This window comes from Copadichromis virginalis, linkage group LG13, assembly GCF_057382275.1.
Source record: "Copadichromis virginalis isolate Kocher_CV1m ecotype Utaka linkage group LG13, C_Virginalis_male_GT1.1, whole genome shotgun sequence".
NCBI classification, from domain to species: domain Eukaryota; kingdom Metazoa; phylum Chordata; class Actinopteri; order Cichliformes; family Cichlidae; genus Copadichromis; species Copadichromis virginalis.
The window spans coordinates 20,950,623-20,966,159 of record NC_140630.1 but is presented as its reverse complement, the minus strand read 5'-3'; the positions used below and the strand labels follow the sequence as shown (position 1 = coordinate 20,966,159).

Sequence of the window (15,537 nt, the reverse complement as noted above, 5' to 3'; positions counted from 1 at the left end):
ACTGATTATTATTATTATTATTATTATTATTATTATTATTATTATTATTATTATTATTATTAATTGTTTATGTTATGATACGCTCCCTGTCCATAAGCATGAACTTATTCGATAGTTTTAGTTTTTTGGTTTTATTCTTTAAATATTTTTTTTGTCTTATCCTAACTGACGATATATTATTAAAGGGCCTAACCTTTGGGACACAGACTGTACTGTACTTTCACGGTATTGTGCTAATTAACAGTATTTTTTTTCCTATTTCTCTAGGTTGAACTGCAGTCAATGCTAATTCACTGCGATGTGACTCGAGCCCGGAAGGAGGAATGTTATGACCTCCCAGGCGGGGCATCGGTAAGAATGATCAGTTGTAATGAAGAGGGGGGAATGGGCCAAAACAACGTCCAGGATTTGCGCTTCACAGAACAAGTTGCTGACCACGATGATCTCTTTGTGTCTTTAATTTAATTTAATTTTTTCATTCTTATATAAAGATAAACGGTAACACTAAATGTTGAATAAAATTCATTTTGGGTCGTAGCAGAGGTTAAATAAACCGCTGATCCTGCCTATTGGTAGTGTCAGCAATGTAGCCCCTCCCTGTGGTGTTCCCCTGCAAACCCTCCAATCACTTCCTGTAACCGGTCATTGTATGAATATACATGAGCCACTGAAAGCTATGGGACCTTTGGCTGTCTAGACAGCTCTAGCCGGAGTCAGTTGGGTTATTTTACAGGGGGCTCCTTCAACCTAACAAACCCCAGAGAAAGGACTACAACTTTTACCTTTCCTGCACAGGGGAGATCATGACAGGGGCCCAGCGCATTAAAGGGCCATTTCTGGTGCTGCTCTTGCAGCTTGTCCTTATTTGCTCCTCTCAAGTAAGTCTCATTATGTTTCTCTCTCTCCCTGTTTTCTCTATTATGTCTGTAGACAGATGTGGCAGAAGTGCTGGTAAGTTCTTCTGCAAGCGTGCATGTCAAACAAAAAGTTAATTTACCTGCAATTATGCTTAGACTGGGATTTCTTTCTTCGGTTAATTTGTTTGAGCGTCAATCTGTTGTGGAAAATGCAAGATTTTCAGCTTTCATTTAAATTGGTTCTTTGTTTCAGTGTTTTGTCAGCTACTGAATAATTTAAAGCCGAAATTCTGTTTCAGTATTTCAGAGACAGTCCTGTCTATAACATGGCAGTGCACCTGTTCTTGCTCTTTTCATATTGGCTTTTGTCAGAGGGACAAAATTGTTGGGTATTTATCAGAAACGTAATCAGATATTTTCCTATTACATTACAATTAATTTCATTATACATAGAATAACCAAGGACCCCCTGGCCCCCCTGGACCTGCAGGTGTCCCAGGAATTGACGGCATTGCTGTAAGTGCTTATAGTTTTTCACCATTGTCAGTATAATCTGTCAGACACTTTAAAAATAGTTCAGTGTTTGGACCCCTGAAAGTATTAAATCTCTTTTGTTTCAGGGAGAGAGGGGAGACGATGGCGAAGACGGTCCTCCTGTAAGTATTACATATAGTAAGAGATTTAAGTAATCGTATCAATTGTGTGTCTTTTTCACTGAATATCTGTAACCTTTGTTAGGGACCCGACGGAGATGCAGGTAAACCTGGCTCTGGAGGATTACCTGGAATTCCTGGAAATGATGTGAGTGAAGTATATTTTGTACTATTAGGATCAGCATTATTTTATAAAGTTATCAAGAAACCCTGAAACCTGCAAAGGGGGTGGGACCACAAGGTGTGTTCCTCCCACATAATAGGTCATGTTTGCACGTTAGACTTTTGGAGTGAAATTTTAGATGTAGAAGGGGATGTTAGTGCATGTGTGCAAAAATTTGAGGAATTTATTTGACAGGATGAACGAGTCCCAGTTTCCTTTGCATCACGGCCTGCATGTTTTAGGTTCCTTTCAGAGTTTAACAGTGGGTTAGGAAAACACAAAAGCCCATCTTATGCTTACATTTTGGTCTTTAGGTGAATTCACTTTCACTTTAGAAGTTTAAACAGACCAAATCAGTTACTTAATTCAAAATACAAGATAAAAAAAAGTCACTGCCTATAGAAACTGCACCCAAAGTGACAAACAATAGGAGCTTTGTTTGGCAGGCCACTGTTGGTGTCTCCTGTTGAAAATTCTCAAAACAGTGTGGAATGATTTCTTTCAGTGTCGTGTTTGAAAAGAGCCGGAGGAATGTTGCAGTCCTAAAGTTTTGCCCTCTGACCTGGCGCTTATATTTTCTTGTGTGCTTGATAATTTGAAAACCCTTTTGTGGACGGAGCAGAGAAGCGTGAACTAAAATTCTGGGGTGTTAAAGTCAAGTTATTCCCACTTCCGACAGAATAGAGCAGAATTCCTCCCACACAAGTATTTTGATGGTGTAACATATGGGGATCAGCTGATCAATTTGGAAATATCGACTGGGATGGTGGGGTGAAAGGCATTTTCTTTTGACATCATAAGCAACATATTTAAATTCTGAAAGTGTCTTTTTTAAATATAAGAGCAAAACAGGCACTTGATTTGTTTTGAGATTTGCCATGATGTGTTATTTTCACTCGATGACTCTTCTCTGCAGGGTTTGACAGGCCCCATTGGAGATCCTGGGCCTGACGGTCCCCCCGGACAGAAAGTGAGTGACTAATGAGCCTTTGCTTTCCTGCTTCAGAGACTGTCAGTGAAATGGTGCCAAGCTGCTGTCCAGTCTTTTGGCATGGCAGAAAGAGCCGCAGTGCATAAACCAATTCCTCATGACAAATGAGACTTAATCCTGCAAGTCTTCTGTGTAATCCCCATGAGGCACGAAGCCCCAACATCTTTCCTCATTAGGCTAAACATTGCCCAGCTCAGTCATGTGATGAACTGAAGGAATGTTAATTTGAACTGCTTGCAGGCTCAAATAGCTCAGTTTTACCTGAAAATGGAATTTCATACCTAATCCTGAAGTTTATGTTTGTTTTTTAGGGGGAACCTGGGAAACCTGGACCTCGTGGAGCAGCTGTAAGTAACATTTCCTCTTGAACCCCACCAGTCACAGGAAATAGCCAATCGAGGCCACCTGGAAGTCATATGATATAGAAGCTGTCTAAATTTTAGTGTTTAAGTCATTGCTATGTTCACCAAACTCTGTACATCACTCGTATTGAATCATATTGTATGTCTCCTCAGGGTGTTGGGCCAGATGGACCCCTTGTAAGTAATTTGTTTACACAACAAATACAAGTTCCTGTAATTCTAAAAGTTTAAATTATTTTGTATTCAACATGTGTCAATAATACTGAATGGTCTGAAATGTGAGCAGGGGCCTCCGGGACCTGGAGGACTTCCGGGTGAATTGGGAAAAGCTGGACCACCTGTGAGTAGAGGCAGAGAAAAAGGACCATTGTCGTTCTTTTTTTATTGAGACAGTGAGGAGGATACAAGAGGATACAAGTATCTTTCATGATTACAAACTGATAATATAAAAGAAGAAGAAACTACTGTTACAGCCATTTCCTTATTCACAAGAAATAGCCACAGCAGGTAGCTCCATATGTTTGATCTGGCAGCCCTTACTGATACATCCTCAAAAGGATTTTTGCATCCTTCCAGGATCTCACCAGGGCTCTTTAGCTTATTAGGCAAATGCGTAAACCACCAAAAATACATAAACATATAAAAGTTGCATTGTGCATCTCTACACCCTGTAGGTATGATGTGTTAATACCCCTATAAAGCGACAAAATATATATGTGCACATGCAGAATGCATTCACACTCACACACTGTTACCAACCTGAAAGTATCATCTAATCAATTCAGTTTTCTTTTTATTACAAATAATTATTTTGTCTAAAAAGAAAGTCAACCCCCAAAAATGTAAATCATATTTTTCAATCAAAGACGGACTTTTGGCTTTTTAAAATAAATCATAATATACATTTCTAATCACAGTAAATATATTTTGTCCTATGAAACATGAAACAGTACATTAAATATCCAAAAGAAAAAAATCCACATTCCTGTGACCCAGCTGTGCTACAGTTTATTTTCTATATACCGATATAATTGACACAATCAGAGTCAAAATCTAGTGATTTAAAAATCCCTGTTAATAGTTTGGTTGTGTTCTGTAGATAATAATCCACATCTTTTATTCTGAAAATCAAATTGTAAGCTGGTAATGTTGGTTTGCAACATTACCAGCAAGAAATGCCTTGCTGTACTTTTATCCTCTTGCATGTTAGCAATTATACACCATGTGCACATCTTCCCTGTGTAGACTTGATGTGTTTACACCTCTTATCACAGGGGGCTATGGGTGTGAGAGGGCCACAGGGACCTCGTGGACCAGCAGGGCCCAGAGTAAGTGATTAAAGGTTCATTTGGGATTTGATGAAATTTCCAAACTTTCTAGATGTACATGTTAAAGCCATTAGGTTTAATTGGTTAGTTGCCATCAATAAACACTGTTGTCTTTCTTTTAGCGTATTTACAAGCTCTAATCACTGATGATGTTGAGTTATGAAAATGTTAACTGCAGTTTTCACTCCATTTCAGGGTGCTTCTGGAGTGCTTGGCAGCACTGATCTGGTAAAATTACTTTCCCTATTTCTTGTTTTGTTTTTACACTAGATTTTAGGAATACTTTCTGACTTTTATTGTGTTGCTTAGTGTCCCAACTCCTGTCCACCTGGGACCTCGGGACATCCTGGTCTTCCTGGCATGAAGGTGAGTAGAAGTCACTTTTGTTTGCTCTGAAATCACATTAGTATCCCAAAATAGTGTTGTTGTTTTAATAGCCTTGGCCTGCCTTGTTTCTAGGGCCACAAAGGTGCAAAGGGTGAAGCAGGAGAACCTGGGAAACAAGGACACAAGGTAAAATATGTTAATGCTTGCAAACTGAAATCTACTCCACGACTATGCCTAGCCATATGAACTGATATAAACACTCGGCACATAAACAAAGTGAATTTATACTCCTATAACTGTGTAAATAATCACTAAAAACACCGAATTTCCCCCCGCAACTGTCACAACGTTGCACATCGGGGGAAAAAATGCGCGTGACTTAAACTTTAAAAAATTGATTCCCGACACCACTGAGACAAGGATTATTTGTGCTGCTCAATTTCAAGAGGAAGTGATACAAGCTTGTGTGTAATTTCTCTGACTCCTTGTCATGCACGGGCGATGATTTATTCGAAATGACATTCAAGCAGATCTAGCTTCTCCCTGTAATGTGTCCACGCACTATATAAATGGAAATGAGTCTGGGGCTATCTCCCTTTATCACCCCCATGCCAGGATATGATTTACTGTCAGCTTGCACTCCTTCACTGAGAGTGATTTTCTCCTTCACTGAAAGTTTCATTTGAGGCGCCTTTTGCCTGCCTGCAATTCACACAACTCTCACACGCAAAGATATTTACAGTTAACAACAGAACGGCACTGTGCGGGGCTTTAAGAGTATTATCTCACGATATTTGTAAGTAATGTTGAAGTAGAGAATAAGTAAATGTTGCGTTTATATGGAAGAAACTGGCATGATGTAGAAAGCAATGCTATTTATATAAAAGCATGGGGTGTATTTACATTTGAAGTCGAAGGAGACAATGGTAATCTAAATTGCACATTACATATGACATATGACCCGACTCCAACCTTCACCCAACATGAAGACTATTTTTTCATTCACTCAAAAAAAATCCGCTCACCAGAAAATCAAGACATTTTTTGAATGATTTAACAGTCTAGATAACTTTTATCTTCTTGAAGAGCAAGAATATTGTCCAAATAGAAGAATATGAATTCTGAATCTTACATCAGATGGTAGTTGATCAAGCACTACTAATTTCTCTCATAATAAAAGCAGCGGCTGACCTGTTTGACTGCATTAGTTTCGGCTTGTTATGTAACATTTCATATATTGTTTACATATTTTAATTGCTGGTTTTGATTCGCATATTTAAAAGAATAAATTGCCCTTTTTAACAAGAGAAAATGTGCTCTGCTCTGGTCCTGATAAATATCTGTCTTAATGGATATGCTTTCTCGGGTGTACCACAGAGGCAGCAAATATATTATTTGTAATTTGCAAAGCTGGGGACCGGTTAAATGCTTGTCTGGTTTCCCCACTTGCAATCCATTAAGAAGTGGGTATTAAACACTTCACAGAATGGCTGCCCCTATTTTCTAATTAACACACAGTGGATAAGAGCAACATCAATTTGTTTTTTTCTGCAAAAGAAACATGCTGATAGGTTGCCAGTGCCATCACGGTTCACAGTATGCCCACACTCTTATAATGTAGTTAAATTTGCAGCCCAATATTTCATCTGATTAACTAAATATTGCTTTTCAAATGATTTTCTTTCTTTTTTCACTCATCGAGGGCGCGGAGGGAGAGCAGGGAAGTCCAGGGGAGGTTGGAGCCCAAGGACCGAGGGTGAGATACAGTGCTTAATCAGTGAATTAAGAGTCTTTCAAGCTACAATTTGTTTGTTACTGTTCTGTGTTCTGTTAATATGCTCACCAGGCATCTGCTTAACCTGTTTGTTGATCCAGGGACCTCAGGGAATTCGTGGAGCTATGGGAATGATGGGCCCAAAGGGAGAGAGGGTAAATGTTTCTTTCATTTTTAAGCCCACGACACCATGTATGTAAACAGTAATTGGTAAATCATTTAAATAAACCCTAATTTTGAAATTAAATATTCTTAAAAGATAAAATATAAGTTCTGGAGAAAATATGAGTTCATTTTGAATTTGATACCATGAGTTCATTAAAAAAGTGGACCAGTAGTCACAAATAAAGTGAAAAAAGTTTAGCAATTAAAACGAGATGAACTTATTTGATTGGCAAACGAACAGTAACATGAATAAATTGAATGAGTCTTGTCTTGAATAAGATTGTTGAGGGCACTGCATTAATAAAAAGACACTATTCTATAGTGTAGATGCTGCAGTCGTCCACAAGCACTTATGAAAACAGTTGGCAGTAAACACTTTTTTTTTCTTGCATCCATAAATGCAAAGTGAAAAGAAAATGTTGTTCAATTGCAGTTCATTTGAAACAAAATGATCAATAACTATCCTGTGGTTGGAATATATTCCTGAGCAAAAGGACCGTGTGGCTTGTTATTAGCACTTAGCTCAAAAGCCAGCATTGCTTATGGTATTAACGGTGTGACATCGGTACAACTGATGGAACATGGGTAACTTGCACATATATATATATTATATTTTAGGACAAGACAAAAATTATATTTTGTCTTGCTTATTTCAGCAAGACAATACCAAACTACTCCCATGTCTTACAGTAGCATAGCTACACAGTTAAAGACTGTGGATGCTAGCTTAACTGATTGCAGTCCAGACATGTCACTGATTTAAAAAACACCGTGTTGGCTTTATAATATGCCACATTATAAAACCAACACAGGGTTAACATGACCTGCCACAACATTTCCCAAACACACTAGCTAGATTTAAAATTCAAGATCATGTGTTTAAATTGTTTTCTTGTTTTTTTTTAATAGTCTGTGCTGTATTTTATTGTACTTAAAATATCGTAAAAAGACTTTACTAAAAAAAAAGAATCAAGATCAATCATATTTAATTGGTAAAGTGTTGTAATTAAATGATATTAATACCTATTTTGTTCTTTGGCAGGGACCTCGAGGTCCTGATGGAGATCCAGGTCCACAGGGTGTTGCAGGGGCAGCTGTAAGTTTGTTTCAATGTAAATACATTTGTGGTTCATAAAGTTACCAAAACTAGAATGAGAGGCAGAGGGTTCATGCTCCTCTTAAGTTGAACTTGGGTTTGGGAGACAAGTATCCACTCTCCTTTCATGATTATGCTTAAATCTCTTAAAGCTTAGAGCTAGCATTGGATCAGGTGACCCTGAACAATTCATTAGTTATGCTGCTATAGACCCAGGCTGCTGGGAGGACTTCCCATGAAACACTGAGCATTTCCTCTGCACTCCCCCTGTTTTCACTCCTGATTTGTTTATATGCAAATACTGAATGTCATTACCTTTAGTGTACTCTTCCTTATAGTTTGCATTTTGTCCTGTTTGTTCTCCTCGGTCTCTACGTTCCTTTTTTCTCTCTCCTCTTTCTCTTATTGCTCATTGTGGATTGCCTGAATATTGAGGGGTCTTTACCTTGCTATATTGTATATAAGTCCCTTTGGCAGACTTGTTGTAAAACGGAGCTACATAAATAAGATTGCTTTGAACTAAAGATGACATGTAAATATAACCTGACAACTTATTTCAGGGGGATGTAGGCCAAAGAGGTGTTATGGGTGAACCCGGGCCTAAAGGCGAACAAGTAAGCAGCAGCACTTTATCATCACAGATATGAATATTTTCATAAATAAAACATAAGAATAACTAGACTGTTTGTTTACAGCCATTAGAAACTATTGACCGTTGGATTGCTTTGTTGTTTAGGGTGCTCAAGGACCAAGAGGACTCACAGGTGTTCCAGGTCCCAAGGGCGAGTCTGTGAGTGTTGTATCAGTGATGACAAATAATCCTGTGATTATCAGATAGTGCACATTGTGAGCAAACCATGCATTGTTCTTTCTCTCCTTTCTCATCAGGGCTTACCAGGTGTGGATGGTCGTGAGGGTATTCCTGGAATGCCTGGAGCAAAGGTTGAGCATTATTACACTGTTTAATAGTTGTAACTTGTGTTATAACTTGCAATATTATAGAAAGTAAACATCTATTTTTCTCAGTAGATTAATCTTTTGCTCTGTTTCCCTGTAGGGAAGCGTTGGGAAGTCAGGCATCCCTGGAGAGGTTGGACTTCAAGGGCTTCCGGTGAGTATGACCTCTGAACTCAAACTGTCACAACTAAGTCATTTCAACGGGTACAGTTTATCTAAGCTCACATATTTTCTCTGGGTTTACATTTCAGTAAAGAACTGTTGGGTCGCATCTTATAATGAATATTACACAGTGCGCACATAGTGGACGGTGCTGTCAGGTAGTGATTACTGTCATCCTCAGGCACAACTGCCAGAGCAGAGTTTTGATGTGTCAAGTTTAGGGAATTTATGAGAATCATCTTGAAATTTCGAATGATTGCAAAAGCCTTACGAGTTATTATCTTCTTATTTGTGTCAAAATGTAATTATATCCACTAATCCAGCTTTTATCCTCTCTTACTGTTATGATGATGTTCATTTTAAGAATGGTACATTGCTCCTCTGATTGAAAGCAGTTTTCCTTTTTCTAGTGTCGTATATAAATGCATGTCCTCTGTTTTTAGGGTTTGCCTGGTGTACCTGGACCAAAAGGCACAAGTGGCCCTAAGGTGTTTTCCCTGATCAATATATTAAAAAAACGTTTTTTCTGTTGTTAATTGATTTTTATTATTTTTTCTCTTAAATTGTTACTATCTGAAATAAGCTTTGATGTTTCTATACAGGGAGATTCTGGTAACCCAGGCCTTTCTGGAGCAATAGGATCTGCTGGCAAACTCGTAAGTATGAACAGGGATTGTGGAAACATCAGTATAGCTAGTGTCACCTCTGTTATGACACTGTATCGTGTTACTGCAGGGTGAGCGTGGAGAACAGGGAGAGCTGGGATCTGTCGGGCCCATTGGTGAGCCTGTAAGTGTTTTTTTTCCCAAGAAGAATTTCTGTTATGCTTGTGCTTTAGATTTAAACTTTACTCCATTTCACCTTCTTATCATCTTCTTTTTGACCTACAGGGAGATAGAGGACAGCAAGGTCCTGCAGGTCCCGCTGGAAAGCCAGGTCCCCGGGTATGTTATAAAGAAAAATTCATTAGACTGTAATTGTTAAGTGAATCATTTTGATTGGGAAAACATTTATTTTTTTATTTTTTATTTTTTTTTAGCTTATTTTAGCTTACATTCTTACCTTATTTGGGAAAATGCATCACTTTAAAAGGCCTGGCAGCCAATGTGTCCCCAGCAAACAACAACAGCAATCAGTAGAAAAGCTGATTCCTTAATTATCTATAGATTTTTTTTAAAAAACTTTGAATGAAAGAAACCAAAGAGAGGGAAACTTCAGACTCTAAAGTCCTGGCTGTTGTTTAGCTGGAATGTCTCAGAGAATAGATGGAGGCCAGATCTCACACAAGGTCTATTTTCACAGTAAGGGGAGACCAAGCAGCGGGGCTGAAAGAGCTCTCTGTTCTCCTGGCATTCCTCAGAAAGCCGGACGGTGATCAAAGGGAGAATGGCACACACACAAACACGCCGGAGAGAATGACTAGCAATGCTAAGCTTTACGACAGTTACTTCTAAGCATGGTGTCAAGGGGGCCTGTGCTGGACATTTTTTTTCTTTATCCTTGCTTAAATGTTTCGACTTCTCCGATGTACATATTTTTTTTTTATAGGGACCCAAAGGTGACCCTGGTCTTCCTGGTCTCCCAGGTCCTCCTGGTCTGCCTGGAATAAAAGGAGAAAGGGTAAGTAAATAAAAAATTCAGACAATTTGCTTAAAAAATGCTAAAAAAAGGTAAAAATGGACTCAATAATCAGCAACAACCAGCTGATCGGCTCCCTCTAGAGTATACAAATGGAATATTTTGTACTTCTGAGTTTTGCATGGCGTCTTCATCTGTTTTTATAAATTACAGGGAGATCGTGGAGAACCAGGACCCAAAGGAGAGCAAGTAGGAATGAATTAATTCTCTCTTAACAGGAAAATACTGAATTTAAATAACAAATGGGTTTCTTTGCATAGATTATTTGAAAACTTTTTCCTTTCTTTTCACAGGGAGTTCAAGGTGATGAGGGAAATCCAGGAGAAAAGGGGGATGTTGTAAGTGGTTACACTAACACTAACAGGATAAATCTGACATATTTTACACGTTCACTCTTACCAAAGCACATCTGTAATGTTTCCAACATTTGTGTTTGTTATTTTTGTCACAGGGTGACTCGGGAGAACCCGGCCCTAAAGGGGAAGTGAGTTGAAATTCGTTGTTTTTAACCTTAATAGCATCACCGTTTTCCTTTTGTGCCGAGTGACTGACAATGTGCTGAGGTTTTAAAATGCTTCTAGTCTAAAAGCTATTGTCTTTTTAGGTTGGGAACCCCGGTGAGGCTGGCAGAATAGGTCCCGAGGGAAGTCGAGGACAGCCTGGCATTGAAGGACCACCTGGCACACCTGGACCACGGGGCATGCAGGGAAACAGAGGCCCACCTGGAGTCAGAGGAACACAGGGTCCTGCGGTAGGTCCAAGAGAAAGTAGTTACCACTCATGAACCAAACTCTCGGGCCTAAGGCTTACAATTAACTGTAAATGTAATAAATAAAATAGTCAAATTGTAAATACATAAATAAATAAATGTTACTACATAAAATAACAATTTTGTCTTATATAAATGGTTTTCAGCAGAAGTGATGTGAACCCAGCTAAAATTTCATTATCTGTCATTTGTTTCTTCAAGTGGTTTCTAAAATGAATCAAGGATTTGCCTTATGTGTTACAGAGTATGCAAACATGCCACATTTTCCACAGCTTTAGTAAGCAAAAACACGATCAATCCATATAATGCAATGATTTCAGTGTATGTTTAGTGTTTTACTTAAAAAAAAGCCACAAAGAATTCTAAGTATAATTAATAAGTGAATTAAAAAACAAGATAATACTCAGATAGAACTTGAACAAAACTTTAAGACTGTGAAATGATACATCTATAGGATACAACAGACTTATGGTGGCCCTGAGAGGTCAAATACACTGCAACTAAAACCCCCCCCCAAAACAAAACCCCCCCTTTAAAAGAAGCGGAAGATTCATTTGTGGAGAGGGAGAAAAAGATGCAGGTACTGTGTGTTTTAGTCACATGATTCATTATATACTGTAGCTACATGCTTTCTATTAGCCGCTTACTGTTAGCTTGTAACGCCTGCAGCTGTTCTGTCACGTTAATGTTTCCCAAAAACACTTTGTTGTGTTTTTGTGATTTTTTTTAAAAGTTGCAGTACTTTTGACCTCCCAGCGCCACCGTACCTGGGCCTAGATTTGAACTGCGGGCGTTGTTTCTTTGAGCTCACTGCGTCATAATGCCATTCATTTATTTTTTAGAAATAAATTTATGCATGTAGGTATGTATTTATTTTTTAAAATGTATTTAGGAAGTAATTATATAATCTCACATATTTTTTCCTCAGAATAATAATAAGCAGGTTAATGAAAAAACACATTGTTAAGCTTTAAGTTAATATAGGGTTCATCACAGCCATACACACTTTTATTATTTTGATGGCTTTGATATACTAATAATACTGCAAAATAAATAATAACACAGACGAGTGTCATATAGCAACAGTGAGTACACTAAACTCCAAAATTCAAGATGCTCCTGAAATACTGTTTCACTACCCACCTGATACTTCAGTCTGCGTGAAGTGAATCCCCACTTGCCCCCGGCTTGCCGGTGTTCTGGCATCCCTCTACAGGGAGGTGAGCAAAAGGAATGCTTCCTTATCAAGATCAGTGAAATCCCAAATTCAAATTCAACACCTGTGAGGTTGTAAGGGGAACACTTGTATCTCCACAAATGTCAACTTTTCAAGAGAGGAGAAAGTAAGCCTGGTATTCTGCTCTACCACTGTGCACTTTGTGTTTGTTAATCCTGTTATATAAGCCTAAGAACAGCAGTGTTTTCTCAACATAAAGAGGACTTAATAATCTTTCATTTTAAGATGGTCTGCTTCACTGTTGAGTCTCTGCATTAAATGCCTTAAACTCTGTCATGAAATCTATTAAGTCATCTTTTTCCTTCTTCCCTTCTAGGGTAAACAGCCAAGTGATCAGCACATCAAACAAGTTTGCATGCGAGTCATGCAAGGTAAGAAAAGATAGGCCTTTGACCCCATTTATCACTCCACCGTGCCTCATTTCATGACTTTAATACGTCCCAGAATGCCTCATTACACAACCACACACAGAGCCACGGCTGCATTTTCTCATTTATCCGGGTGGTTGCTGAATACTCTGAAGTTGAAAAAGGGAAGGTCTCATAGCCAAAACATGAAATAAGCTTCAGCCTTTGTTTATTTGATGGATGAAAGATCCCTCCTCCGAGTTTTAGAAATGTTTCACCGAAGTCACAACCTCTGTTCTCTTCATTCTTTTGCTCTTACGTCTTCACAACTCATCTCCTATCCTCATGACTATTTTATACCCGATGTGCTGAAAAATTAATTTCACCTCCAGCAGACCTACACTCCTCTGCTCCAAGCAAAGAGTCTGCCTGGGAAGGAAATCTTTAAAAAAAAAAGGGAAAAAAAAAAGAGCAGTCGAGCAGCTACAGCATGAATTTTCATCAGGAGCCAGAAAACTGGAATTTTAAGTGCAAAATACCGTGCAGAAGGGAGCCACGGGAGTTTAATATTAGATCCTTTGCACCATGAACATAAATTTTCTGTCACTGATTGGTTGAAATAAAGAATATTATCTCCTTTCTGCTCAATTTACTGGTGTCCTATGGAAAAAGGTTAAAAGCAGGAAAGGCTTGAGGGATATCATGACCACACTTTCACCTCGATCGTGTCCAGTGCTCAAGTTTAAGAGCTCCCACGCGAGAATTGTTTCGGACCTAAGTGTGACATTAGTTTTTAGAAATGAGCCTTCTGGTGACAAGTGATTTATTCTCAAGTGTTATGCCTTGAAAGTGCCCTTGACAACTATCAACTAGAGCTGTTGAGAAGCATTCAGTGACTGTTTTTCACCTAATGGTTCATCATCTTTCTGTTGCGCTTCCACAGAACAGCTGACTCAGTTAGCTGCTAGTTTAAGGAGGCCAGAGTCTGGCATTGCTGGTTTACCTGGAAAACCTGGCCCACCGGGGCCTCCTGGTCCTCCAGGAGACAACGGCTTCCCCGGGCATGCTGGCTCAAGAGGCCTTCCAGGACTCAAAGGGCCACCAGGACAGATGGGAGCAAAAGGACCCAAAGGTGATGAACGCGCTCTCCTTATTTGCTTTTTAATTAGACATTAAACAAACCAACGGCACAATTCTTTTTTTCTTTTTGTTTTTTGTAAATAAATTATATATCATTATATAATACGTCTTACAGGTGACATGGGAGACAGAGGGGCCAGAGGACCCATTGTTCGAGGACCGAAAGGTCAACCTGGACCACCTGGACTTCCTGGTGAGTACATTTTTATCTCTGTATGACTATCATCATGCACAATTACACATTACAAAAGTTAAACAACCTAAAAATAAAATAATAAAGCCTACATTGCTAAATCTAATCTATTGAAAAGCAACCAACAGTCTTTTATAATAAATCATGTAAGTAGCTGTTACATTAAGGATAAATGTTAACCTGTTTGTTAAAGTCAGCAATTAAGTAAAGCATATTTTGTCATCACAGGGGAACCGGGAAGGCCTGGCTATGGCCGTGACGGTCAGGATGGGCAGAGGGGACCTCCTGGCATTCCTGGACAGCTCGGTGTGCCCGGGCCTCCGGGTCCAGCCGGTCCTAATGGTTACTGTGACCCATCAGCCTGCAACCTTCAGGCAGGAGCTGCGCAGCAGTCCTTGGATGTGAAGGGACCTGCAGGAAACTAAGAGACATTCTGGCAAAGAACAGAAAGACTGTCGAATTATCTCCCCTGAGCACACAGCATTTTTCACAGTTTCTTCCCAGGGGCTCTAGCTGGCACAGTGCCTTTGATTCGCTAACCTCTTGTCTTACGAGCATGTTTTGTGCCAGCCACATCTCCATCAGAAGCAGCCAGCCTCTTTGAGTCGTGGAAAAACACACACATATATATTTTTTTTTATGCGCTGCAAAAATCTAGCCTGTTCTGGTGTGTTTTTTTTCTACCTGAGAGCTGTTTTGATATATTCAGGACTGTGCTCCCATTTCCGACATATAAAAATGACCAGAAATGGTTGTTTATCCCACTCTCCTTGTACCTCTGCCTGAATTTTCTTTTTGTGGTCTCCCTTAACTAGTTTTCCGAAATAAAAGCTCTTTCTTTTCCTCCACTTTTCCCCAGAACATCTCAAATAATTAACTAAATTAAATCAGGATGAGGATTTTTTTGGGGGTGAGAGCTGGGGGAGCTGAGGGTTTCAAACCATCATGGTCTCTATGAGCTGATCTTCCAAAGATAACCTTTCTGATACCCTCTTTTGAATATATAGTTTTACATTTCTGACTGTCTTTTCAGGCTTGCTGTATGGTGTAAATCTGTAAAAACTGAACAGTGGTTACTTCTATTCCCTACAAACCCCCTGATGTGAAATGTTACCTCATTGTAAAGAATGACAACAGAGCACAGCTGTGCATATGTGGGAGTATGTTTGAAGGATGAGGGAAAACCATCATCAAAGTAAGAAATACACAGGACAGCATATGGAGTGTTTAATTTATTCTGTATACCGGTGTGATTAAAGATAAAAATATATTTTGTAAAGAGTATCAGGAAATGATTCTTAACCATTTTTCCAAGAACCTCGGAGTTAAAAATGAAATAAAATACAAATGTCACAACTGACTAAACAGTCTCACAATC

At 39.0% G+C, this 15,537-nt stretch overlaps 1 protein-coding gene across 1 annotated transcript; it reads left to right on the top strand.

Moving 5' to 3' along the window:
• Positions 1–475: 475 nt before the first annotated feature.
• Positions 476–15,441, top strand: col9a1b (collagen, type IX, alpha 1b). The gene is made up of 32 exons (XM_085477955.1): positions 476–878; positions 1,311–1,373; positions 1,478–1,513; positions 1,596–1,658; positions 2,590–2,643; positions 2,976–3,011; positions 3,180–3,203; positions 3,313–3,366; positions 4,301–4,354; positions 4,550–4,582; positions 4,664–4,720; positions 4,814–4,867; positions 6,384–6,437; positions 6,557–6,610; positions 7,663–7,716; positions 8,277–8,330; positions 8,453–8,506; positions 8,605–8,658; positions 8,774–8,827; positions 9,279–9,323; positions 9,438–9,491; positions 9,571–9,624; positions 9,726–9,779; positions 10,384–10,455; positions 10,627–10,662; positions 10,767–10,811; positions 10,925–10,957; positions 11,078–11,224; positions 12,796–12,850; positions 13,770–13,958; positions 14,082–14,159; positions 14,388–15,441. The coding sequence occupies exons 1-32, from the start codon at positions 804–806 to the stop codon at positions 14,582–14,584; spliced, it is 2,040 nt and encodes a 679-aa protein (XP_085334081.1). The 5' UTR covers positions 476–803; the 3' UTR covers positions 14,585–15,441.
• The last annotated feature ends 96 nt before the right edge of the window (positions 15,442–15,537 follow it).

Excerpts from the sequence above, each read along its gene's own strand:
- col9a1b (XM_085477955.1), top strand. The coding sequence starts at position 804 with ATGACAGGGGCCCAGCGCATTAAAGGGCCATTTCTGGTGCTGCTCTTG. Across the intron at positions 3,367-4,300 it reads TGGGAAAAGCTGGACCACCT|GGGGCTATGGGTGTGAGAGG; the intron begins GTGAGTAGAGGC and ends CTCTTATCACAG. Across the intron at positions 10,958-11,077 it reads AACCCGGCCCTAAAGGGGAA|GTTGGGAACCCCGGTGAGGC; the intron begins GTGAGTTGAAAT and ends TTGTCTTTTTAG.